Below are 26063 nucleotides of genomic sequence, written 5' to 3'. Positions count from 1 at the left end.
ATTGTAGATGGTGAAAGAAGAATTTTAACAAGTTAATAAATACCTTTTTATACTGTACCTGTTTACAAGGTTTTATGTGAAGCTGAAACTGGGTAAACTTTACACAGTGAACTAATGTTTGATGGAAAAAGTGAACTGTTGCCCCAAAAGAAAAAGGAAAGTGACATTACCATAAGTTTGTAATACCTCCAGGGACATTTATTCAGTCTACACTTAATATTCTAATATTACAATCCATATTCATGCTTTGAATTTGGGCTAACATAGACACAGATGTTATGAAAGTATGCACATGACCAGAGGACAAGATGACTGCATCTGTCTTATTCAGATAGCTGCGTTTGAGCTCTTGGTCAGATGGCTCTGTGGAACTTCTTGTCCTTTGCAAAGAACACAGCATTCCTAACCAAAAAAAGGAAAATCTGTGTTTCACTCATAAACAATATGTTAATCAGACTTTAACAACAACAAGTCTGCATCATGACATGTTTTGCAGAGGTTTTGTTTTTCAAGCATCAAAGGAGCATGAAATAATCCAAGAACTTTACTGACCTCTGCTGGTGACAAATATGAATTACAACACTATGACTGTCTTCCAAACTTAACTGCAAGACTTCTTGAAGACACTTCTCGTGAGAGATCTAAATAAAATGTCACCTAAAAGCTCATAAATTGTGTAAAAATATAAATGTATTACTTTTCTTTTTGGTATACACAATAGTACAATTTCATCCTTCATTTTTCAAAGAGGACCCTGACTCAATAACAAAAATCACGTCATACTCACTTTAATACCCATGTACTTTAATTCCTCTAACTGATGTAAAGATTGTGGTGAGCCAGACATTCCTGGTTTATGTTTTCCAGTGTCCAGCCACCCAGCTGGATGTAGCCAGCAGCTCCATCATATCAGTGACCAGGCGGCTCGTTTGATTCTGAAATGGAAAGCCTGGCTGCAATGGTTCTCTTTGGTCTGTCATCTTAATCTTCAAAGTCATTCAGAGGAACTGAACCTCCTTAGTTGCTGCTTCTGGACAATCTGAAAGACTCACACCCTCTGCACACACACACACACACACACACACACATGCATCTTCCTTGGAAGTCTATCACGCTCCACCATGAGACCACCGCCTCCATGAGACAAAAGACGTCAAAGAAAACTTTTGATGTCATGTAGCTGATAATCATGTTTCACATCCCACATCAGAATACAGAACAGACTACACCCACACTGTGTTTAATGCAGCCAAATTCTATCACACAGCTTTACAGCGGGTGAATGCAGACTTTAGCTGTGTGGTTTGATCATTTTTTCACAGGGAAACAGGGACACAGATGAGAGCTTCCAAGATACCTTAGGATTCTGTTAAACTAGGTTTCTGCACTCTCTGTCTGTTTAGTGGCTGTGAACCCTGAACAGTTAACTCATATCATTCACCTCTGAACTTTCAGATCAGACATGAAACCTGTTCAAAGAACCAGGTTTATTGAGTTTTCAGGATTACTTTGGTGAATAAGACCAGGAACCAATCACATCTGCAGAGTGATGTTCAAAGACCTGTTCTACAAAGTTATCTAGAAAACCACTTCTTGGAACTTGGTACAGTTCTTCCACCTTGTGGCCAACAACGGCAATCGCATCTTTCTGAGTCAACCAGCTCTTCATGGATAATAATAATAATCCTCATAAACCCACCAGGATCTCCACCACCTTAGATTAAAAGATTAATAGATTTCAGCCATCTGTTAAATTAATAAAATGTTTTGTCTAATCAAATCAGACCCATTGTGCTGATGATGAAGATAATGATGATGTTTTTCAGAGGCAAACTTCCTGTTTCCTCAGCATGTGATACATTAATACAAATATTACCCAGAGTAGAAATGATGCTCATCATAATTTAACCTGGCAGGAAGCAGCTGTAAAGATCCCCTCCAGAAACATTTAAAGACATATAAAATAATCAGCTTTTGATAATAATTTGTATCTGATGTTCTTTCTTCCATACACCGAAAAAGATATAGTTATTAATGATCAAATCTAATCTATGAATATTTCTAACATCTAATAATATGCAAATATTTTTCAGTTCAGTTTAAAGTTCCTCTCCTCTCAAAAATGCCTTTTGCTTTTTGTTGCATCACTCAGACGTCTGAGCTTCCCTGTGTAGAAAGATGTATGTTTAGTCTGACGGGAAAATTCATCTGCAGAAGGAGGAAAGTTTCTCTGTGCTCACCGCAAATCTCAGTTTAAAGCTCCTAAGGTAAAGTGGGATTTTGTGACTTCACAACTTGTTCAGAGGACCGTGGTCCAATACAGTTATCTTCAGATCCTTTACTAGGGTTAACTTAATAATACTACAATGTAAAAGTTCTCCATCACAAGTTAAAGTTATACATCAAAGTTGTACTAGTATCGTACCACAAAACTTTTGTCCCCAACAATGGAGTTCTGAATCAATAATAAATGTACACATCAGATTTCTAAATAAAGCCTGGACAGTGCTGACTCCTGTATTACAAAACAACACACTGGCACAACACCACCCTGTTTTTAAAATTAATATCTGCATGTAATCATTATTTAAAACAGGGGAGCAGTAAAGAGAGGAGTGCTCTAAAGAGACATATCCTGACACAGTCTGAACACATACAACTTTCTTGTTGACATAACAGCTTGAGCATATAATATTCAGCACTGTCTGTACATGTCTTCATCATCATCAATTTCAGAGACAATTTTCAATGATTAACTCAATCAAAAGCTTTGGAGGCGTCAACTAAGCCGATTAAAACAGAGGAGTTTTTCCCTCTATAAATTACCACGACATCAGATACACAGATCAGTACCAAGCTCAGCCTTGAAGCCAAACTGGTTGTCTGTGGTACCAAAATATGCATCTCCAGGACTCTAGGTACCACACTGACAAATGCAGTTGGCCTATAATTACCAGGTTCCTCACCTTCCCAGCTTTGTCCTTAGTGACAAGCACAAGAACAACAGACAAAACAGAATCTGGCAAAACTCCATGAATCATAAACCAGTGAAACAAATAGAAAGAAGAGCCGCAGCCTTCAGGCTTGTAAACGAAAGGTGTTGTGCAGAGATTTGGTCTGAACCACTTCCTGCTGTGTTGTCGCCTGAGAGACTGTCACTGCAGTATTACTTTATGGGGTTCACTTATAAAGCAGAATAACGTGAATGTTGTTAATGTTATCGGCTCCAGTAACTCCCTCTGTTGTACGAAGCTTGTTAGACAGAGTCTCTCTCACCGTGTTTAGAAACATAACGAAGAATGAACATAACGCACCTCCACCGTCTCCCGGCTCATCCAGGACCTCAGGAGATCCAGGAGGCGTTCATCACCAGCACCGAGGTCCTCCATTAGCCTGAGCTTTGACTGTCCTCACCGACGCTCCATGTTGCACGGCAGGTTTGAGACGTCCATGTTGTCTGAAGTCACAGAGACGACTCGGGGAGGGTTTTCTCAAAACTCGTTTAGCACTTTTACACATCTTTTAATATTGTCGTCAACCTTCCGGTTTCCTTTGAAGGCCGCTGCTTCGAGTTCTAACTACAGCTTTGTTGAGGACTCAGTTCCTCTCGGAGTCAGAACCGTTTGAAGCAGGAAAAACTGATTCACTCGTCGTTTTTATTTTAAGAGCGAGGAAGTAGAGAAACTCGTCTTCTACAGTTACTTCGCCGGTAACAGTCTCAAACATCACAGGTTTTAACCGAGGCCAGCTACAGTCAGGGGCAGGTAATCCTCCGCGTACCTGTTCCGCCATTTTGCCTCAGAGGTAGTCTGATCTGGTTCAGAGCACCTGCTGCTGTGTAGTTTGATCTGTAACATTCATCAGATGTGAGTTTAGTTGATTTGTGATCACAAAGCTCAAACCTCCCACACTGATTTGTGCTCCCCTCCTGAATTCACTCTGTTTTCAGGAGCTTACACTGACTTTAACAGACTGTACACTCACAGTTTATGTTCTGAAACTCCTGACAGACAGAAAAAGTCAAAGGCCTTTTCTCTGCTATGGTTAAATGAAGAAATGAGGAACGTGGAGGTGGAAGAAGGATGAACAGTGATTCTCCAGATTCTGATGTCATCTGATCACCGCCGTCTGATGTCAAACAAACGAGGAACTTTAACTTGTCACTAAACACTAAACAGAACCTCGGTCAAAGAATTCTCCTTAAATCTGTTGACTCTGTGGTTGGTCCTCTGCTTCCTAACCAGCTGAATCCTCCCCAGGAAGATGTGAGGAATTTCCTTATTATCAAGACAGTGGAGATTTGGCAGCACATGAGCACAGGATGTAGAGAGCTTGATGTTGAGTCCTGCCCATCTTCACTGAAACCTCTCTGTCAGCCTGCATTCACACTTGGTATCTGCTGTCTGTCTGCTGGCATTTTCCCTCCATCTTTAAACACACCGCTCTTTACCCTGTCTTTTACCCAGTCTGTTTATAACGATCATCAGCTGGTTTTTACCCTCACAGAGACTGCTGTGGTCAGGATCATCTATCATGTCCTTCCACGGTGAATTTAATCTTTGAGTGTTTAATAATTTCCTGCAGTTGAATGACTACAATCAGAAATAATTAGAATTACACCACCTGGCCGCAGCTGTAACAGCATTAATAATCTCTCTTCTAGTCTGCGTGTCTTATCTAATGATGTTAAAAAAGAGGCCGGTAACCTACAGTGGGTGTTCTGTTCCAGTCAGGTGATTAACACCTTAGAGTATTCCTTTCTGCAGATCTAGAAAGGGTCGGTATTATTATTAAAGCTCAGAACATGTTTTCTGTGTAAAATATTAATCTGATAGTCGAGTAAGAGGAACAGTATTTGTCTGAATCAGAAGTGTAGGCAGCATAAAACTGAAGTGAACAAAGTCCAAATTATACAAAAGAACATTGCTGAGTAAATGTTTTTTTAAACAGGCGGTGAAGCTGATGAATCACTGAAAAGTTTACAATCTACAAATAATAAAACTGCATGTTGATTTGTCAAACATCCACAGCAGAGTCTGCTGGACACAGGGTGTCTCCCACTTCACTGAGCAGTCAGTGAGTGTGAGCAGTGGAGGTGTCCAGTTTCATGTCACACTCTCAGTGCAGCTCCCATGTTAATGACTTGGGTTGTAATGGTCGCACTTTCTCACAACTTCCCCCGAAACTTAAACCGCAGGCTGATGGAGAACAGTAGGTGTCAGTCAGTCAGGGGACAGACAGAGGGATGCCCTGGTCCTGGGTCAGCTGCCGGTCGCTCGTGTCCCCTAAGCAACGGCCCGATTAATACAAACACAGCGTTACTATGGAGGCCGAGACACAATCAGTGCATCCACTGCCCGGGACTGACACGGGACAACAGAGCGCTCTGCGGACATGGAGGAGTCCCCTGCCGAGGACAAGAGACTGGACTTCATAGCTGACTATGTGCTGAGGACTCTGAAGCTAAAGCAGGACAAATGGCAGAAATGCGTGTCGAGCGAGGAGAACAGGCAGGTGCTGCACGAGTTCCTGGACAAACCGGAGCCGAGGACCCTGGTGGTGTCTGTGACCGCGGCCGGACTGCTGCAGGCGGCCGCAGCTTTCACCGCCGGCTCCAAAAACAAGGCGGTGTACTTTGTGAAACAGAGCAAAGCAGCGCTCAGTGCAGACTCCATGAGAGAGAACTTGGTGTACGGGGACTTGTCTTACGCTCCACTGGATCAGTTTTCTGCCCTAGTTGAGGAGGTGAGCGGCGGAGCAGAATATGTTAATTATTGTTAGAGACACGGAGGACTGGCTCACTGTTAACACATGAATTATTCCTCTGCCATTCACAGCTCGGCTGCAGAGCTGAGTGTCTAGTTTTTAAATGAGATAAATGACTTTCACTTTTTCTGTAACACAAATAATGTGTATGCAAGTACATTTACTCAAATACTGAAGTCTGTTCCTGACTTTGAGTGTGTTATATTCCTTTATATTTCCTTTACATTGAGTGTGTGTGTTTCTCCTTAACTTAAACTTTTTCCATACTAAAATCTTATTTCCTTACGCTCCTCCAGGTGGTGGCCCCGCTGCTCTCTAACAGCAGGAACCACACTGAATGGCCAAAGGTAGTGTCTCAGGATGTCAGACACCACGTCCACTCCCTCAAGACCAATGTGTTTGTGGTGTCAGGCCAAGTCCAAGGCAAGACTCTGCTGCCTCTTCCCTGCAGGCTCTGAGAGACTGGAGCAAGCCGCCCTGGAGACAGACAAAAGGTAAACAAACAGCAGGTTCATGGCAGTGCATCATTCGTCCTCCTTGTACACTGTAAATGGTTTACTTATGGAACATCACAGGGGGGAAACAGTGGATAAGGTCATCATCCACTCCTTGGAGTCAGCAGTGATCGAGTGGAGCCATCAGATCCGTGCGGTCCTGAAGAAAGACTCCTCTGAGGCGCTGCTGGAAGGGAAGAGCCCCACGCCTCACACAGAGCTGCTCTTCTGGAAGAACAGGTCAGCACCTCTGTTATTACAGACAGAATATCCACTGGCAGCCTCTGAGAAGCACTCGTTCCAGTGCTGTGATTGTGCAGAAATAACACACGTCTCTGTAGGACCTCAAAGCTGAATTGTTTTGTAAGTTTTTGCTGGTGCTACTAATTATTGGATTTTTCAGAACACCTGTGCTATCAAGGGAAAAAAGTCATTTGTAGCCCAGTGCTCACTTCTTTTCTGTACTAATGTAGCAGAATTCCATCTTGTGCAACTAAACCCCTTCTGCTTTTACCATATGTTTTTCTGCTGCATAAATACGACAAACACTTTGTTTTCTGTTTGAGAGATATGCACATATGGAGTGCATCCACTCTGAGCTCTTGATAAGTTCAAACTTAATCAGGCTATAATGTAACTGTTGTAACTGATTTACAGTTGCACCATGTGCACTGGTTCATACACTCTAACTAAATATTTATACTCAGTAACTGCTCGCTGACAAAATCAATATTAGCCCTCAGTAAGCTAACATTAGCGTGTATGTATTAGCTGCTAATATATGACCTGTTTAAATGTGATGTGTTAAGTTAAACAGTAACACAATATACCTCAAATTACACACTGCTAATATTAGACTTAGTGAGTAAATAATGTTAGGTCAGATCAGACTATTTCCAACTCAGTGTCAATCACATGAATAGTACTAATTGTATGCATGGTCAAATAAAGTAAAGGCCTAATGTCAGGCAAAGTAAGTTTAATAGATCAGTTTGAAACAAGGTGTCCAGTCTGGTTCGTCTTCTACAAATGTGACAGAAACCTTTTTGTCCTCCATCTTTTCCTCTGCTTGAAGATATGCAGATCTGGAATGTATCCACTCCCAGTTAAAATCATCCAAGGTGAATAAGATGGCAGTGCTGCTGGAGGCTGTGGAGAGCAGCTATTTCCCTGCTTTTATGAACATGCAGCAGGACGTTCTCGCAGGTAATGACTCTATACATCTGACAATAGAGAGAAATGGCGTTAGATTTGCTTTGTGAAGTGTGGCCTGTGTCTGAGTGATTACACTTTAAGAGGATTTATCATCATCTGTGTGGTGTTTCGTGGTCGAGCTGACTTTGATCATATCTTGTCTTGCCAGCCTTGGAGGAGGCGAAGGACATCTGCACCTACTTGAGGCCCCTGCAGCGCCTGTTTGAGGACATGGAGAGCATGGAGTTTCCTGATGTCAGGGGTCAAATTGGCCCTTTGATGCACACAGTGTGCCTGGTGTGGGCCAACTCTAGATACTACAACACCCCAGCACGCCTCATTGTTCTGCTGCAGGAGATCTGCAACCTCCTCATACAGCAGGTCAGCAGCAGTTTCTCTTCTCTGTGCCAATCCAATCCCAAGAGCCTGTTCTTGTCATAACCATCTTTTAATGCTCAGTAGTTATTACTGTGGTGTTTCTCACCTGCACATGTCCGAGCTCACCTGTCAGGACAGAGTAGGGTGGGTGGTACTGTGTTTGTCTGTGGGTGGAACATTTTTCTTTGTCTCCTCAGCCATGAAGGCTTTCGCTGTTCATGCTATCAAATCTTTGTGTTCAGTTTATTGGAAGCCACCCTCTGTTTTTGCTGCTGGAAATGTACAGTACATCAGGAAACTTTTCCCAGGAAAGACCAACGGGCCTCCAGTGACACATTAACCCCCCAGAGGTGCCTGGGGCAAAACTGAGCTATAAGCCCCTCTCCACCGTCTTCCTCTCACTCTGTTTGGATTGTGTATCCTAAGCACTCATCAGATAGCATGATGCAGCAAACTACAGAGGGCATTTCCAATTTACTTTGCCCAAAGCCTCAGAGACAAACTTGTAATCCTTCCTGGAACCATCCTGCCCCGGTTTACTGTGCGTCAGTTTGTGACGTTAGCAGGTTCCTCCTGAAGGAGTATTCACAATGTAAATATTATATCAACTAAAATAATAAAGTATCAAACTAGATTTAGGCTCAGAGCCCAAAACAACACAGAGGCTCATGAGTAAGTAAAAATGTAGTATAAAGGCTTATTTGCTTTTTGTTAAGTGTTAGCTAGCACCATTAGCTTAGCTCAGCATACAGACAGAGTTATGTACTGGACCCATTCTTGCCTCGGTGATATTACCTATGTTGGAATCATGGTTTTGTAAACGTCTGTGTGGACCTATGTAGACGAGCATGTTATGGAGAGCTGTAGGTTGCAGAGGCGTGGACACAGATGTATTAAGGAGAATGCTGCGTTTAAACATGGTGCACCATTCATTCCTGTCAGAGCTGCTCATTGGATTCGTTCTCTCTTTCTGTGGGGCCTCCTCACATCAGCAGACACGCAGCAGGGCCCCTCTCCAGCTGAGCCTGTCGATGACATGCAGGTCTGAGTCTGCTGCCGGCTCCCCACACACAGGAATGGGATAAAATTATTTAACCATGTGGTTCCTCTAGACATCCCAGATGTTACTGGACTCAGTGATAATAAAAAAATATTACAGGGAGTTGTGATGTGCAGTAAAATTAATTCACTGTTTTAGAGCTGCTCCTTTTCCAATGATTGTGAAGTGGCATTAACCCTGTGTGGCCGTTACTCCCACATTGCTCCACAGCCCAGCTCCATTCCTGATCCAAGGAGCTGATCTGCTCACCTCCCACGTCTAAACTACATGTTGTGTGGAGCTTCTGTTGGTTGATTAAACTGTTTGAAACAGAGATGAAAACAAACAGTGACGTACAATGAATCCTGTTACTGCTCTGCACCAGGCCCAGCTGTATCTGGTTCCAGAAGAGGTTCTGAGAGGAGAGGTTTCAGAGAGTCTTCTGAAGGTGCAGACGAGCCTGGAGATCCTGCAGCTCTTCAGGAGCACCTACGAGGACCGGAGGGCCAATCTGAGCCAGTACCAGAGGAACGGGAGATTGGTTAGGTCTTGGGACTTTTCTCCACTTTTGGTATTCTCTGGATTTGACCACTTTATTAAGAGAGTCAAGACCATTAAGGTGAGTATTAAGACTCTCAATGAAAAGGTGCCAGATGTCAGTATTCTTAGTGTGTGGATTGAGATACTGAACTGAAACTTATTTGAAAAATCAGACCTTTCACTGCACTGGTACTACAGCTGAGCTCGATTGCCCTCATTTTCTTGTGTCCGTGTCCCTATAGGACATCCTGTTAACAGCTGTGGACCTGCTGAAGCTTGAGAAACTGGAGATTGGAGGTGTCAAAGGCCGAGCCCTCAGCCAGCAGGTCCAGCTGCTCCACCAAGAGTTTGTGGACACTTACAAATTCTTCACAGAGAAACCCTATGACTGCCTGGACCTCAACAACAGGGTATGGAGTGTCAGGATCACAGGGTGCACGAGGGGTTTGCTCACTTGCCCACTGTGGAAAATAGGCTGTCATTTTGTAGAGCGACTTGTAAGGTCAATTTACAAGGGTTTCATGAAATACCAGACACACGCTACATGCTCAGTGTCATTTTTACCCCTGAATACTTCTCAGTGCATACTCTTTTTTTCTCAGGCTGGCAAACACCACCAAAGCCTGGTCACTCCAGCGTTTGTGGAGCAAATTGTTTTTCTGCCAAAATAGTCTTTTCTCAGTGCTGTTTAGTTGCTTAACCAAGATGTTTCTGAGTTATAGCAAGAAAAGCAATTTATTTTGCTTGTAAGACCCAGTCAGTGTTCCGCGCTGGATGGCTCTGAGTCAGTGAGATGTGAAAGGGAATATGCTGTCCTGGCTCTGCCTTAGCTCGCACTGCTGTGTGGTGTTTTGGCTGCTGGTCTAGCTGAGCTATCTGCCCTGCAGGAGTTTGAAGAAGATGTGAAGGAGTTCAAACTGAAGGCGGATGACACAGACCGACGCCTCGGAGCCGTCTTCTGTCAGGCCTTTGATAGATGCCCCTGGACTAGATCATGCCTTCAAGGTCTGGGAACTTAATCTCTCTCATACTAATAGACAAACACAAACAGCTACTAAAGCCTTTTCACTTTTTTAATGCCTACAGGTTCTGGATATGTTTGGTAGCTTGCTGGAGCGCCCCCTAGTGGGTGCAGATGCTCTGGACCGATACCCTCTCCTCGTCTCGATGTTGGACAAGGAGCTGGACTGCTGTAAACTGCTCTACGACAGACACATACAGACTGCTGATGAGCTGGGTGAGACTCTACAGAGACATGAGTGAACAGTGGGGGCTTTACTGTACTCCACCTCAGCACAGTAAATATACACGTCATTAAAACACGTCTCACAGTAACATGTCTTTACACACACAGCGTCCCCGGTACTCTGAATAATCCAGAGACACACAATCACCTGTTTCCTGTTTGCTAAGTAGTGCACTATGTTTGCTGTCAGACATTTTATTTCTGCATAATTTGGCACAAAATTATGGAGCAAAAACAGCAGTGGTCCTTCCTTCTGCTGCACAGGGCTCTGGATTTTGTGGATACAAATATTGCCATGATCTTATCAGTACATAGCTGTCAGCGATGATGCAAAATGATGCACATTAGCTGCCTGAAACCTCGAGGTTCGGCTCACTGTTGAGTAAACTCCTGAGTGTCTGCTAAACAGGGAGCAGTGAAGGAGCTATGAAATAGAGCAGTAACAAAGACGGTGGCTTGACACAGAGATTTGTGGCTGTTGAGATTTTCAGATGAATTTTTTAAAACCACAAACAAAGTTCTTTAACTTTCATTGTGGTGGAGCGGCAGCAGGATGTCAGAAACATTCAGTATGTATGTGAGAAATAAAAGAAGACAGCGCTGTAGGTGAATAGAATTCCTTTTGTGATTTAGTCGAGCCAGCCCAGGTCAGACTGATGGACCTTTGCTGCATGTTGCTCCTCAACTGTCTTCCCTCATTTCCTGTTTAGTTATTTGGTATACTCTGCTCTGATGTGATCTGTTCATTATGTCTGCTGTAACAGTGCAGTTCTTAGCTCAGTCTTTGTGATAAATATCTCTATTATAAGTCATGAATCTTGACCTCCTCAGGTTCATCTCCGGTGAATAAGAATATGCCAGCAGTAGCTGGGGGGCTGAGATGGGCCCAGGAGCTGCAGCAGCGCATCCAGACCCCCTTCTCCAAATTCAGACACCTCTCCCACCCGTGAGTCTCCTCTCGTCACCAATGCAGCAGATTAAAAATGAATCTTGGTGTGGCTGTGCATCTTTTTGCATGTTGGCTCTTTTGTAGTTGCTCTTTTGCATGACATTTTGGGAAGATATTGGATATAACCTCTGAATGGGTTGTAAAATTCCATCTTCTCTGCAGATGCCTGGAGTCTGCAAAAGGAGCCAGGGTCATCCAGAAGTATGAGGAGATGATGCAACTGTTGGACAGGTATGTGCAGATCTTATCTCTCTGTGTTACACTGTATGTCATCAGGCTTAGATGTATGTATTACTGAATAAAAGAGCAGAAAAGGAGATTAAACAGAATAGACAGTGACCGAGTGGAACGTCATCTTATTGGGCTGTAAATACCATGAATCACATGAATCTGATATTCGCTTTGTCTCTGACTCGTTTTCTTCCCGTCATTTCACACACACTCTGTTTTTGACTGAACATTTATGATTTTGTTAGTTGAGTGCATAACATTTATGAAGCAGGCCCTGTGGAATAGCATGTAGACATGCAGCTCCAAGCATGATTTATGTTCTCATTACTGTGGCGCTGCGCTGCAGATTATTTCACAGGACTCCCATAATCCCATACGCTCTGTCGCTGCTCACTGATGCCGAGTGAGAAATGGCCTTTTAGACCACGTTCAACATCAAAACCTGCACGATGCAGCATCCCACTGGGCAGGAAATGCTGTTTGTATGGAATCAAACTGAACTGAGTGAGAGTCACAGAGAGGAAGAGAGAGCTGCTCTGTATGTATGCACAGTGTACAGACAGAACACAGAACAGTACCTCATCTCAAGCCTCTCAGGGGTTACAACCTATTTTAGGGGGGAATGTGAGAATTGTGTCATGACATGAATGTTTGAATGTGGTGAGATGGTGAGTGAAGTCAAAGGACAGTAATAACAATAATAATGATAATTCTTATTATTTATTATCTGTACTGCACCTTTCAAAACTCAAAGTGCTTTAGGTGGAGCAGCTAATTAAAAACAAAATCAAGTTTTTAAAAAGATGAACCTGAACCTGAAGAGCTCTATGATAGAAATCTGTTCTGAGAAGGGATTTAAAAAGTGTTGACTCAGCCAGCCTGATTCCCTCAGGCTCCTGAACCTCAGGGTACAGCAAACACTCTGTCACCTTTAGGTTAGAGCTGGAACAAATGAAAGACCTTTCCCTGAAGATCTCAGGCTCCGTCCTGGCTCACATAGCACCAAGACGTCAAACATGTAGCTGGGAGAGAGGCCATGAACAGCCATCAATAAGATCTTAAAAAATCAATTCTAAAAGTTGCTGGGAGCCAGAGTAAAGACAAGACAGGAGTGAGTTTTGTACAGTCTGTAGTCGCTAAATAGATTTTTTGGCTAAGACGAGTAAAAAGGCTGTAAATAATCAAAGAGTGAAGAAACCAAAGTATGTAAAATGGTCTGGAGTGCAGAGAGACTGCATTTTAAAAATATTTCTAAGATGATAAAAACATGATCGGACCAGCTTAAAAAATAGAAAAAACTACCAAAGTTGGTACAGCTCAACATTGGAAGGATTCAAATGCACGACTCATCGATAAAAGTTCAAAGCACTTCACCTGGCAGACAAAAGCAGGGAAGGATAAACAGGAGGCAAAGTCTGGCCATGGGGAAGTGGTTGGCAACAGGCTGGCAGGAAAACCAGGCAACAAGGCAAAGGAAAGTAAGGCTGCAGAGGTAGAGCAGGAGCAGAGTAGATGATCTGGCAGAGAAGAGGTGAAAAGCATAACGATGGCAAGAAACACCAGGTCTACAAATGATGTGTCCCAGGGGGAGCATATGTAGGGAAAATAAAACGGGTCCCAGACTTGACCCCTGAGGAACACCATACATAACGTACAAATGAAGAGACACCCTGTTTGAATCTGTGTTATACAGATCCATGCAGAGTCTCAGTCTGTGTTGAAGGCAAAAATAAAAAATCTGATCAGATGGACTCTGCCAATTTTGAGGATCACCAAATATCAAGTGTCTATAAAAATATAACACATATAATTACTCAACAAGGACACGACAAAGCACGAAGGCCAGAGTAGCTGGGTGAGGAGAGAAGGAAGCTAAGTGTGTAACTGCATTAGACTGTTGGCATCATCTTTTACTCCTGTTGCACCTGTTAAGGTGTGACAGTTTGCAGCTATCATTGTTGCAGGCACATTGAGTTGGGTGATGTGAAATTCCCAGCACAGCTCTGCACAAATGAAACCTGAGCAGACACTAATTAGCCTGAGCAACTACAAACCTGAGAGAGCGTACAGGGCTTTTATTTCTCTGTGTTTTCAGTGTTCCTGTTCAGGTTTATAGATTATAACCAGCACGCGTTAACTTACACAGCTAGGAAACACAGACCAGCCTTCAGCTGGAGTCTAATATTCACTCTCCTTGTAGCGCTGTTGCTAACATTAGACGTTTTACATTATTCACCAGCTTCTCACCATTTGGTGCACACATACAGGCAGTTTATCAAAGCCTTTTACTTAAACTAGCTGACTGCATGGGTTAATGAACGGGTTGAGACCGAACGATAAAGACAACCTGTGTTTTTTAAGGCTGACCTAAAAAGACGAGTTTTTCATTTTTAGCTCCTTCATTTGCTTTCAGCCACATTTTTAAATTCAGTGTCTTTTAAGTCTGTTTTAGGCTGAAAAGATTAGTTAATGAATCAATTAGTTGATCAAAAATGAATCAGAAACAGTTTTGTAGATTATTTGTCAGAGCGACAATGTGAGAATATGAGAATCTTCCTGTGTTTTATGTGATAGTAAACTGAATATGTCTGGGTTTTGGACTCAAATGATTAAACCATCCATCAGAAAACAATTAGCAGATTAATTCACAGTGTTGATAATCATTAGCTGCAGCCCTAATATTGTTTTAGAGTGAAGATTAGGATTAGCATTAGGTTACAGTAATAACTACAGTGGAGTTTGCAGTGCAGAGGGAGACAGGTTAGGGAATTAATTAGTACTGAGTCCTCACAAGTATGGTAATGTGTGTGTGTGTGTGTGTGTTTATACAGTATACCCAGAAGTGTGTGAAGAGGTCTTTTGTGAATGAGATGCACATCATTGTGATACACTTACACACACCCAGACAGAGCCATTCTTTATGTTTCACACACTTAATATCGCTCCTTTGCTTTATGCCCCGCCCCCCCACCACCCCCACACCACACACACCCCCAGTGTAATGGAATGATGAACAACACCAGTTCTTTGCCCTCAATTTACTCCCATCAGAAATTAGAGCCCTTGTTATGCTGTAATAATCACTGCCGCTGCCTAGAATGAATGCCAGCATTATTATACAGATTCCAGTCAGGACCAGGATGGGCATCCTCACTCATTACCCCCGCAGACAAAATGCGCTGTGATTTATGGCCATGACCAAGGCATTTGATTGCCTCTGCGTCTGCGGTGCCACTATCAGGAAATGAAGCTCACAGCAGAAATCCAATAAGGAGCACACAGTGCGCACTGAAGTTCTCATCATAATCTCGGCTATTTACAGATTGATATAGCTGTACAGAGCCCTGACATATTGTCTGTTCCCAGTCTCTTGCAGATGAATCAGCGTTTATCCTCATATTACCCCCCCACACGCCTGCATGTAACCCTCCTGCACTGCTGCTTCTCCCTCTGCCCTTATTGTCTGCTTGACAATGAGCAAATCACGCCTCTCATTCTGTTTACAACCTCAGAGAATTGGGAAAATGGCTCAATCACATGCCTTTTAGCCGCTTGTTTTGTTGCTTGTGTTAATTTCCATGACGTGAGCTGTTTTCGTGCCCGTGGCCTTGTGAAATAAAAGCCCCGGCCCCTTTAATGGGAATATGAAACAATGTTATGCCCTGGTAGTAAAGATAGAAATTGTTTTTCTGTGATAATAACTTTTGTTGGATTGCGATCGCACACTGTGTTCTTTGTGTTTGGTGTTCCAGATACTCCAGCAGCCTGTATGAGACGTGGACAGAGACCGTGGGCGAGAGTTCTCAGTACAACCTCAGCCTGCCGTTAATCAGCAGAGACTCAGCCACTCAGCTGATCTCCGTCAACTTCAACCCGCAGGTTTTTACATCAAGCCCACATGCTGAAAGAACTGATCCAAGACAGGCTGCTAGATGTGTCACTGCTTCTAAAGCTTTCACTCTGTCTGAGAAACTATGAACAAGTTCTGAATGAGTTTGAACATTAGTTTGGTTGAATATCAAGCTGATGTCTTTCATTAAATATCTCTCAGTAAGTGTCATACCCCCCCCTCGCTCTAAACCCTCAAATCAAGTTGCGTTTTTGTCTTTTTAATTAGTTAGCTCAGTATTTCAATTTTTCATTTAAAGGCAGTAATGTTGGGCCATGCTGCCCTTAAGAGCTGCTAACCGACCTCTCATTAATCTGACTTTTAGTGGAAAGTTTGTTCCGCAGACACCAAAACTTCAGTGCTGAATATTCATGGGGCTCAAAAGTAAAGATTTTGAACCTGGCAGACAATATTGGCAGCCTGTGCTGATCAGACGATCCCGCTGTGAGTCCTGTAACATGTCTCTCAGTGCTCCTGGCTTCCTCTTCCTCAGCTGGCGTCTGTGCTGCGGGAAGTGAAGTACTTGGAGGCCAGACAGACGGAGGCCATCCCTGAAACTGCAGTGCAGATCTACACCACCAGGGGGCAGCTGTGGCAGTACGTGGCCAACTTGGAGCTGACCGCGGGGCGATACAACAAGGTTGGTGAAGATTAGAGTAGAAGCAGTCAAGACGAGGCGTTACAGGATAATTAATAATTATCAGTTAATTCACAGTTATCAGCCAGACGTCAGTTTATCCACGTTAGCATCAGTGTTTGGAGGGATGGAGTTTGGCAAAGAAACACACCAACCACAGTGTGAGGAAGCTGGAGTACTGTGAAGAAACCCACACAGGCACAGGGAGAACATGCAGAGTCCACACAGAAAGACCCCCGGCTGGACTGGAGTTCAAATCCAGAACCTTCTGGCTGTGATAGTGTTAACCACTGCACCACCATGCTGCCCTTAATGCAAATGACGATGTGCATTGTGTGAATGTGTTCACTCAGTGACTTAAATGAAAGAATTAGCATGTAAAATATGCTGCTACATAGTTCTGTTTTTGGTTGTAATGGGAACTGGGCACAGGGGTAAAATGGCAATTTCAATAACGTAGCGTAAAACAATATACGAGCAATCAGTGATGTGATTAACTCAGCCACACAGAGGACAGCTGCAGCGAAGCTCAGCCACATGTGTCACAGCCGCCTCAGTGAGATGATTACATTAAAAAAAAAACAGCATTTCATTGCTTCAGGTAGCTAAAAGTTCAAGTCCAATTAAGTCATAGCAACATGGAGGGATCCAGAAACAGTGGCTGTAATGAGGACGACACCCCGTCTTGATGCTCTGGGCTTCTGTTTGGCCTTTCACTGGCAGTTATATTAAAATGATATTTCTGTACACACTTAATGGGAGCTGGAAATCACATCACATCTCTCTCTGTTTTCTTTTTTCTCTCTCTCCCACTGCCTGGCTGCAGGTGATACACTCTGTGCTCGACGTGGAGCATCCTCTGGTTCAGGGCCAGCTCAGGGACATCGACGCTCAGCTCCGACAAGCAGAGGAGAGTCTGAACTGGAACAGCCAAGGTCTGGACACGTAATGATACCAGCAGACGCAGCTAAACATGAGGCATTTAAATGTCTTAACTCTTTGCTTCATCCACATCACAGAGAGCATCTTTTCTCACTTACATGCAGGCAGTTTCAGTCTGATTTCTCCTGGTATGTGATATAACTCTAAGAGGTTTCTGCAGCACAATACAATAGAGGTGTGTGAATTTCACATGTGGTGCTCACAGCTTTGAGAATCACAGGAACAGTGTTACGGTGCATAATCCACAGACTGCACTGAGGAAACCATAAAGAAGGAACTCCTGAATATCATTTTTTATGGCACAGGTTTTGATGCTAGTTCACCCTGCAACACTAGGTGGATATTTTTATGCGATCAGACTGTTTCCTTTCTTTTAATCACACTGGGATACAGTGTTACAGTGGTTCGAGCATTTGTGTACTTGCATTTTATTTCCTGTGATGGAGAGCAGCAGGTCTGCAGTAGTAATCGCTTTTCTAGAGGTTTTTTTTCCCAATCTCCTCCGACATTAGACAGCGTAAGCAGCAGTTTAAGCTGCGCGATCACAGCTCACCAAGTATCTGTAGGCCTGAGGTGTAGCTGGCAGACAGCGACAGTGTAGCTGAGGCAGCTACAAACAAAGGCTTCATATCTACATCGAAACCTTTTTTAATATTTAGTTCAACGTGAAGGTGGAAAACACCGACCAACATCTCTGTAGCTCACTAACTCATTAACACCAGCTGTATCTTGGTTTAATTCATTCACAAACAGAAAGTTTGTGGTTTGTGTTACTGTTACTATTTGTTGACATGTTGAAAGCTAAACCGATAATTAGACTGTAAGTCTGCTCCTGTTACTCACACAGAATATTACTGCTGCTTTATTCTGTGTTGAACCAGAGCTATATCTATCTGAAATAACTTCTTTATCGTAGTAGATGATGACAGACAGCTATACATAGCTGGCCATATTTAGTTTTTGTAAAGATTCACAGATTATTATATAAATATTCCTCCTTCATTCCCGCTCCCTGATGTTCCCCTCCTTCCTTGTCATTTCTAGGGCAGAGCAGGCTGCTGAGAGATGTAACACGAGCAGAGAGGCTTTGTATATTGAACAACATATAAAATAAGAATAGGAGTGGTGTTCAATCATTGATAAGCTTTGACTGACATGGCCCTGGCAGGAACGTCGTTAGTTTCTTCGACCGCAGGATTCCCAGAAGAACAGAGCAGAAATGAGAAGAGTGTTTACGGTAAAAGCCGATGCATGCGGCTGCCTGTGGGGACAAACTCCGAGTCCCTCTGCGGAACATACAGTTACACACAATCTCCTTTATGCTGTGCAGTGTGTGTGTGTGTGTGTGTGTGTTTTCTGGATATTTCTGGATAGCTTCTGAGGATGTTTGTCTGCTCCAGGCGTATTTCGGTCAAAGTGCAGAGGATGACTGTATATTATAGTGCTGTGTGTCCTCTGGCCCTGACAGACGATGGATTATGCAGTGAAAAATGTAAAAGTGAAATTTCCCATGTGGGAGAATGTAGCCGTCATTCTGTGTCTGACTGATAACATCATGTTCACACATGTATTATCACCGTGTCTCCATGTTTCATTTAATTTGAGCAGTAGACACCAGGCTGTTTTTAGATATACACATCTGAGACATTTTTGTGATTCATTTTACGATGCCCAGTCACACAGATGTGGATTGATGTGTTTCATCGTTAAATACACCCACTGGTCACTGTGTCAGGGGCTCATAGTGCTCTTGGTCATATGATAAAGGGGAACAGCTGGCTGCAACTTCTTTCAGTGACCCCTGTGGTTCATGTGGTCTCAGCACTCTGGACTCATAAGAAAGTTTTTGAAGGTGATTATGATCTTTAGGTTCGACCAGTAACCACAGGAATTAGGCTTAAATAGTTCTGTAGTAATTTTACTAAATGTTGACAACACACTCCACTTCTCTACACGTTGGTTAGTGTATTGTTCTACATAAAAGAAATCACATCAATCACATTAGCAGTAAAAGCTTATTTACTTAAGCTACATGGGCTCGAAACAAATCACCATAGTCTTATTAAATCTACCATGTGAAACTGGTGATATGCTTCAGTTAGCAGTGTTCACTTCTGTAAGCCAGATAAGAAAACACACAGTTACAAAAGTTTGGTAGAGTACTTACTCACGTACTTCTTAAAACTCCATAGGAACTGTCTGTACAGAGGCAGCTCCTGGAAAAGTTCCAGCCTGATTGTCTGACTCTAATATGGAATTATGATGATTGCTAGGTTCAGTTGAGAGGCCAGTAATTTCTCATATCAAGAAATGTAGGAGCCTTTCCTGCAAGGATCCTTTGAATGTGGCACCCGCTTCTTTCTCTGAATTAATCGCGTCTCCACAGCCTCGACAGTTTTTGAGCCGATGGAGTTTGTGCTTTTGGTTGATTCTTGGTTGATATATATAAAACTTTCTTGCTACAACAGATTCATACGGACATCCTCTCTGTCAAAGAAGAGCTGCAGGACTCTATGAAAATCATTATAGTGAAGCAGGTTTCAGTTGTCAAGCATATCTTAATTGCTTTACTAAATTTGATGCAGGCTATTGCACGTGCACTGTAAGTTGTATAATGCACACAACATGAGCTGGCAAGAAAATATCTATGTATCAGTATTTCAGCCACACATGCTCATTTAGTTCAATTTATTCTTTTATTTTCTACCCTTCCGACCTCTCAACCACACCCCTCCGTCATCATCCCCCTGTAGGTATCTGGCAGTATATCCAGGAGGTGCGAGACTCAGTCTGTGACCTTGAGAGCCGACTCCAGAGAACCAAAGACAACGTGGAGGAGATCCAGGGCTGCATGAGGTCCTGGGCCAGCCCTATGTTTGACAGGAAGGAGGGCAAAAAAGATGCACTGCTCAGCCTGGAGGACCGGGCTGAGAGGCTGGACAGGTTTTACAGTCTGATCCGCTCCTCAGGAGACAAGATCCACTTCCTGCTTAAGGTGGTTAAAAGAGGTTTTCCTGTGGTTTTGTGAAATGTCAATAGGCTTTTAGTTTCACTCTCACTTCTCCTCTGTGAGGTTATCATGAAGTCAGTGATTCCTGATTTTCTTTAATTATTACAGTGATTTTTAAACGTGGTAGAAATCCAGTATCAGTGTGGCTCTTTCTCGCGTCTCAGAGCAATCAGGAGCTGTTCAGAGCCGAGCCGTCTTCTGAGGAGTGGAAGGCCTATGTGGAGTACGTCGACGACATGATCATAGACGGATTCTTCAACAGCATCGAGTGCTCTCTCAAGTTCTTCCTGGAAAATACAGGTGAGATGTTTGTGGACAAACAGTCCACAGAGCAATCAAATAACATAAAGAAACCCTCACTCTCAGTGTTTGCAGTGCTATAGTGAAGCTATCTCAGAGCCTGAGTGTTGCTGAAACATGAGAATATCCAGCAGAGCTCACTCCTCTGATTCTGCTGTAAATTAAAAACATCATCTTCCAGCCAGCACTGACTTGGACAGCTTGTTAGCAACACGTCCTCAGGGGTTTTCATGTCAATTGGGTGTCCGCCTGTATTGGCTGTGGACATGAAATAGTTCTGCACTTGCTTACTGGCACAGGTTTAGATGAAGTGGACGTGGTTCAGGATGTGGTGGATCGTTGCCAGGCTGCTTCTGTGTCCGATTCTTCTTCTCTTTTGTTCACTTTCACTTCATCATCCTCTCCTCGCTGTCCTTCTCCTCATGTGGGTTCTTCCTTTTTGACAGTGAACTGACCCTGAAGCACTGTATCTCACAGGGAGCTGAGAGAAGAGCAGCTTCTGTAAACAGTTTAGAATGAAGCTCCGACAGTGTCTTGTTTAATGTAAAAAACATTACCACCATTAATGAAATGAAAAGAGATTTCACAAGAACTTTGAGCCAGATACCAGCTGGGGTCGTCAGAGGTCATGGCTGACTTTACTTATTTAAGTGTTTCCACGGTCTAAGTTTTTCCTCTGGGTCCAGACCAGAGAGCTGGTGTGGCCCCTCTGTTTGAGGCTCAGCTGGATCTGAAGGTTCCTGACATGGTGTTCACTCCCTCCCTGGAGTTTGGGGCTGGAGACAGTTTCTTTGAGCTGGTGGAGAGCCTCATCAATGATGTGTTCAGAGTTTCCTCACTGGTGCCACGGCTCGCCCAGCACAGCCCCTTCCCCCACTACCAGGTACTGTTGCTACTCCCATATCTATGATACACCATCTACTTTTTCAAGTTGAATGCTGTGGTTGGTGACTCCTTCCTCCTCAGGCTGACATGGAGGACATGGCTGACCTCGCAGACATGCGTCATCTCCTCATGGAACGTGTGCAGGGCGTCATGGCGACATGCTGCGAGTTTCGCAACACTCTGGATCGCTACAGCTATCTGTACGTGGACGACAGGAAGGGAGTTCATGCGTCAGTTCCTCCTGTACGGCCACGTGCTCACCAGCCAGGAGATGGAGGTCTATGCTGATGATGGAGTCCCAGAGAGCCCACCAACTCTGGACAACTTCAGGGAGCAGGTGGATGGGTGAGTGTTTCTGTTTCTGTTTCCACCTGTGGTCATTTTTATGATCCTCTCCACTTTAAGAGGTCGGTACAGTTTACCTGACTGAAATGTCATTCTACTGCAGGTATGAGAAGATCTACGAAGAGGTGCAGGCTCTGGAGCCAGTGCATGTGTTCCATGGGTGGATGAGGGTGGATGGCCGAAGCATGAAGAGTGCCTTGCTCAACATCATCAAAAAGTGGAGCTTCATGTTCAAACAGCACCTTATCGACCATGTGACCAACAGGTGAATATTTCATTGAAAGGTTATTCCAGTGACTTTTATTAATTGCACTGAGCGTTAGTCTGATCATGGTTGTCTATCCGCAGTCTGTCAGATCTGGAAAAGTTTATCAGTGTGGCTGAGGCTGGTCTGGGCCAGCGGGTGGAGGAGGGTGACTACGATGGCCTGGTGGGGGTCATGGGTCACCTGTTAGCTGTAAAGGAAAGACAAAACTCCACAGACGCCATGTTTGAGCCTCTGCAACAAACCATCGCTCTGCTGAAGGTGTACGAGCAGGAGCTGCCTGACGTGGTCTACAAACAGTTAGAGGTAAGGTCTGATGTTGAGTCATTTCAGATGACTTTAACCTGCATGTATTCTTTCTTCTGTTTCTTTCAGCTGAGACAGAGTCATTTCTCTTACTTTTTCCTTCTGTCTTCTTGCCCATCTCTGTTTCGCAATCTTCCTCCTGGCAATTTCATCATCTGTCACTCCTGCCTCCCTCGTTTTTCTCTCTCCCTCTCTCTGTATCTATCTGTTTATCTATCTGTGAAGGAGTTGCCGGAAAAGTGGAACAATGTGAAGAAGCAGGCGGTGTTAGTCAAACAGCAGGTGGCACCGCTGCAGGCCATCGAGGTGGCTAGTCTGCGTCGTAAGTGTGCTTCGTTCGACGTGGAGCAGCACACCTTCAGGGAGCACTTTCGCAACAACGGCCCGTTCAGGTAGAAGACATGTTGACTTTTTATTTCTCCAAGACAATTCAGTTACTTTAACCTCTCGTAATTCACCTCAGCATAATTCAGTTTAGTGTTTACTGTCCACTACAGCTGATGATAAATCAGCACAGCCTCATGAAGCCTTAAACAAAAGGCTTTGAGCTGCTGAAACAGAAATGAAAACCAAAAACAAATATCTGCTGTAAATGAATATTGTTTAACAAACTGATATAATGCATGTTAAAAATGTTTCCTCGTCACATTGATAAAAATATAATTCAGGCAGGATGATTGTCTTCATCAGAAGTGTTGACGTGATGAAGATGAAGTGATGAGGTATTAATAAACTTCATTAATTAATATCATATAATGAATAATCTTTATGACAAGTGCTACAGTTGTTGACAGATGCATTAGCAAACACTTACACACGGTGCTCAACAGGGGGAGGATAAAATTCAAAGTGTCAGTCAGTGAAGGCAGCACAGTTTGCACAGTTTCTCTTGGTGACTGAGTTCAGCGAGTACCTTTGAAAAGATAAGAATGTCACCTTTCCTCAGCTTCTCACTTGATAATAGAGAAGTGTTATCTTGAGGCTCTCACATCCGACAAGGCTAATTGAATCTTAACATAATGATAATTAATTCATAGGTAGAGATGCTTCGTCATAATGTGTAATTGTCAGATTAGTTATGTGTGTAATTGGTCTCTTAATAACCTGGTGATTATTTTCCCATTAATGTCATGGAAGTCATTGTTAATTGTCACAGTGTGCAGTTAGCTCTGGTTCTGCTGCAGCCAAGTCAGGCTCGACAAAACTGCAGCCCTTCATCACCTAAACAGCCTGATTTATACTGGGCCCCAGCGAATGTGTGTGTTTTGATGGTGCCTGTGTGTGCTCATGCATCCGTCCAGGTTTGACAGCGAGAGCCCCTACCAGATGTTGGACGCGTTCCACTGGCAGATCCAGGAGCGGGAGGCGGTGATGGCCTCCCTGGTGGAGTCTGCCAGCCTGTTCGAGGTCACCGTCTCCGAGTACAAACAGCTCCGACAATGCAGGTAAGGCCCGAAGCTAGAGGGAGAAAGTAACACGAGCCTGTGCCAGATTTGAAACTAATGAGCCGTTATAGCAGAGGTGCTCTTTTACATTCACAGTCAGTATCTCAAGTGTTGCCTTTTTCATGCTGGTTTAATTCCCTTTGTCCACTCTCCCTCATCCCCGAGGCGTGAGGTGTGCCTGCTGAAGGAGCTGTGGGATATGATCACCGTGGTGGAATCTAGCATGGCCTCATGGAGGACGACTCCCTGGAGGGAGATCCATGTAGAGGACATGGAGCTGGAGTGCAAACGCTTCTCTAAAGACATACGAGCACTGGACAAAGAGGTGTGGGGAGAGAATGAGGAAGACAGCATAGATCAGGACATTTTCACAGCTTCACAGTTTCAGCTCAGAGGCTGAAAAGCAGGCAGAGTTTAAGCTAGTGTGCTCTGTTAGCATGGCATGTTGTAATGATTACAGTGTCAATTTAGTCAATTCCAGGAGAGTAAATAAAACTGATACTGATTCCTGACCGTCGTCTCCTGTAGGTTAGAGCGTGGGAGGCCTACACAGGTTTGGACAGCAGGGTAAAGAACCTCCTCATCTCCCTCCGGGCTGTGGCTGAGCTCCAAAACCCGGCCATACGAGCCCGGCACTGGCATCAGCTGATGGCTGCTACTGGAGTCCGCTTCACCATGGACCAGGTTTCCAATTTATTCCTAAAGATAAGCAAAGAGAACGCACTGCAGTTACAGCTCTGGTCATGACTCTGGGTCAATGTTTTCATGTTGAATTATTAGTACACTCACAGCAGTTTTTATTATTTGAAATAAGCAATGGTGTTAATAGTGTGCTGCTAATTGAAGGGAGAGGACCTTATAGACTCAACATCAGTATGTTCCCTCCAAGTAAATGTTTCACATTTATCAACCTGCAGATGCTCAACAACATGGGTAGTTTTACATCTGCTGCAGTACAGCACCTGTAGGAAAGGAGAGTAACAGGAGACAGCTGAACCTGCTTCACTGACTCTAACCTCCTCCCTTTTTAGTTTTAAAATCATACACTTGTCATGAATATTTATCTAAAGAATTTACAGCATTGCTGGTTTATTCTTACAGCAGGCTCCTCTGCTTTACACAGATCTGTCTGAGGCTCAATGATGAATCGTTTTCATATCAAAAATCAAGAAGCGTATTGACTGAGAGAGTTGTCGATATCCTTTGTCAAACGTTAAGAACAGGATCATTTAGACACGTCTGCAGTTTGATGATAATAACTGGTCATGCATGATTTGTATGAATAACAATATGTGTCCTGAAACCAGCAATCACAGCCGCGGCTCACCTGTAATGTGTTACTAATATTATCATATTATATAATTAGCTTCTATGAAGAGTGGGTAAAGTACTGACAGTAGTTTTCTGTGAGCAGGAGACCACTCTGGCTGACCTGCTGCAGCTCAACCTTCACTGCTTTGAAGACGAGGTGAGAGGGATCGTGGACAAGGCTGTTAAAGAGATGGGGATGGAGAAAGTCCTCTCTGAGCTCAACTCCACGTGGACAGGTACAGGGAGGGTGCACTTAGTTCACCCAGACTTTCAGAGGGAGAGTTTCTCATCTTTTAACCAACTGAAAGAGCGTGTTGATCCCGTCCAGGTATGCAGTTCCAGTACGAGCCCCACCACCGCACTCAGGTGCCTCTGCTGCGCACAGACGAGGAGCTGATTGAGACGCTGGAGGACAACCAGGTCCAGCTGCAGAACCTCATGTCCTCCAAGTATATCGCACACTTCCTGGACGAGGTGTCATCGTGGCAGAGCAAGCTGTCCGTAGCCGACTCCGTCATCTCCATCTGGTTTGAGGTGCAGCGGACGTGGACCCACCTGGAAAGCATATTCATTGGCTCTGAGGACATCCGCTCACAGCTGCCTGAGGTTACAGAGAAATACCTCCACACACACAATCATATACACACACGCAGTTAATTACAGCTCTATATTTCAGGTATACATGGGTGACAAGCTCATATGCATGCAAGCCTTAACCTGCACCCTTGTCATTGCCATATGAACCCAGACAGCATGACTGTTATAGCTGTTAATTAAGAATGCATTAATTAGCCCATACTCCCAGTTTAGGAGCTGAGATTACACGACTTTTTAATTGCTCCCGTGATGCTCGGCTCTGCTTAAACCCAGATGTTTGCTATTAAACCTGTG

General features: G+C 43.8%; 1 protein-coding gene across 1 annotated transcript in view; it reads left to right on the top strand.

Annotated features, from left to right (window-relative positions):
• Window positions 1-5092: 5092 nt before the first annotated feature.
• Window positions 5093-26063, top strand: part of dnah9 (dynein, axonemal, heavy chain 9) — a 100581-nt gene continuing 79610 nt past the window's right edge. Inside the window, 29 exon segments of the mRNA XM_018687970.2 lie at window positions 5093-5745; window positions 6063-6209; window positions 6211-6260; window positions 6342-6500; window positions 7336-7466; window positions 7624-7835; window positions 9257-9490; window positions 9654-9821; window positions 10299-10385; window positions 10387-10416; window positions 10498-10648; window positions 11489-11603; window positions 11769-11837; window positions 15590-15716; window positions 16220-16366; window positions 17190-17298; window positions 20059-20300; window positions 20480-20615; window positions 21302-21498; window positions 21582-21719; window positions 21721-21845; window positions 21949-22110; window positions 22194-22416; window positions 22642-22808; window positions 23718-23861; window positions 24027-24186; window positions 24390-24545; window positions 25276-25408; window positions 25501-25778. Of these exon segments, the coding sequence (XP_018543486.1) occupies window positions 5395-5745; window positions 6063-6209; window positions 6211-6260; window positions 6342-6500; window positions 7336-7466; window positions 7624-7835; window positions 9257-9490; window positions 9654-9821; window positions 10299-10385; window positions 10387-10416; window positions 10498-10648; window positions 11489-11603; window positions 11769-11837; window positions 15590-15716; window positions 16220-16366; window positions 17190-17298; window positions 20059-20300; window positions 20480-20615; window positions 21302-21498; window positions 21582-21719; window positions 21721-21845; window positions 21949-22110; window positions 22194-22416; window positions 22642-22808; window positions 23718-23861; window positions 24027-24186; window positions 24390-24545; window positions 25276-25408; window positions 25501-25778 (4548 nt within the window). The 5' untranslated portion in view covers window positions 5093-5394.

Source organism: Lates calcarifer, linkage group LG23, assembly GCF_001640805.2.
Source record: "Lates calcarifer isolate ASB-BC8 linkage group LG23, TLL_Latcal_v3, whole genome shotgun sequence".
In the NCBI taxonomy this organism is placed as follows: Eukaryota; Metazoa; Chordata; class Actinopteri; family Centropomidae; genus Lates; species Lates calcarifer.
The sequence above is the reverse complement of the archived record's forward strand: the minus strand, read 5'-3'. Positions and strand labels throughout refer to the sequence as shown.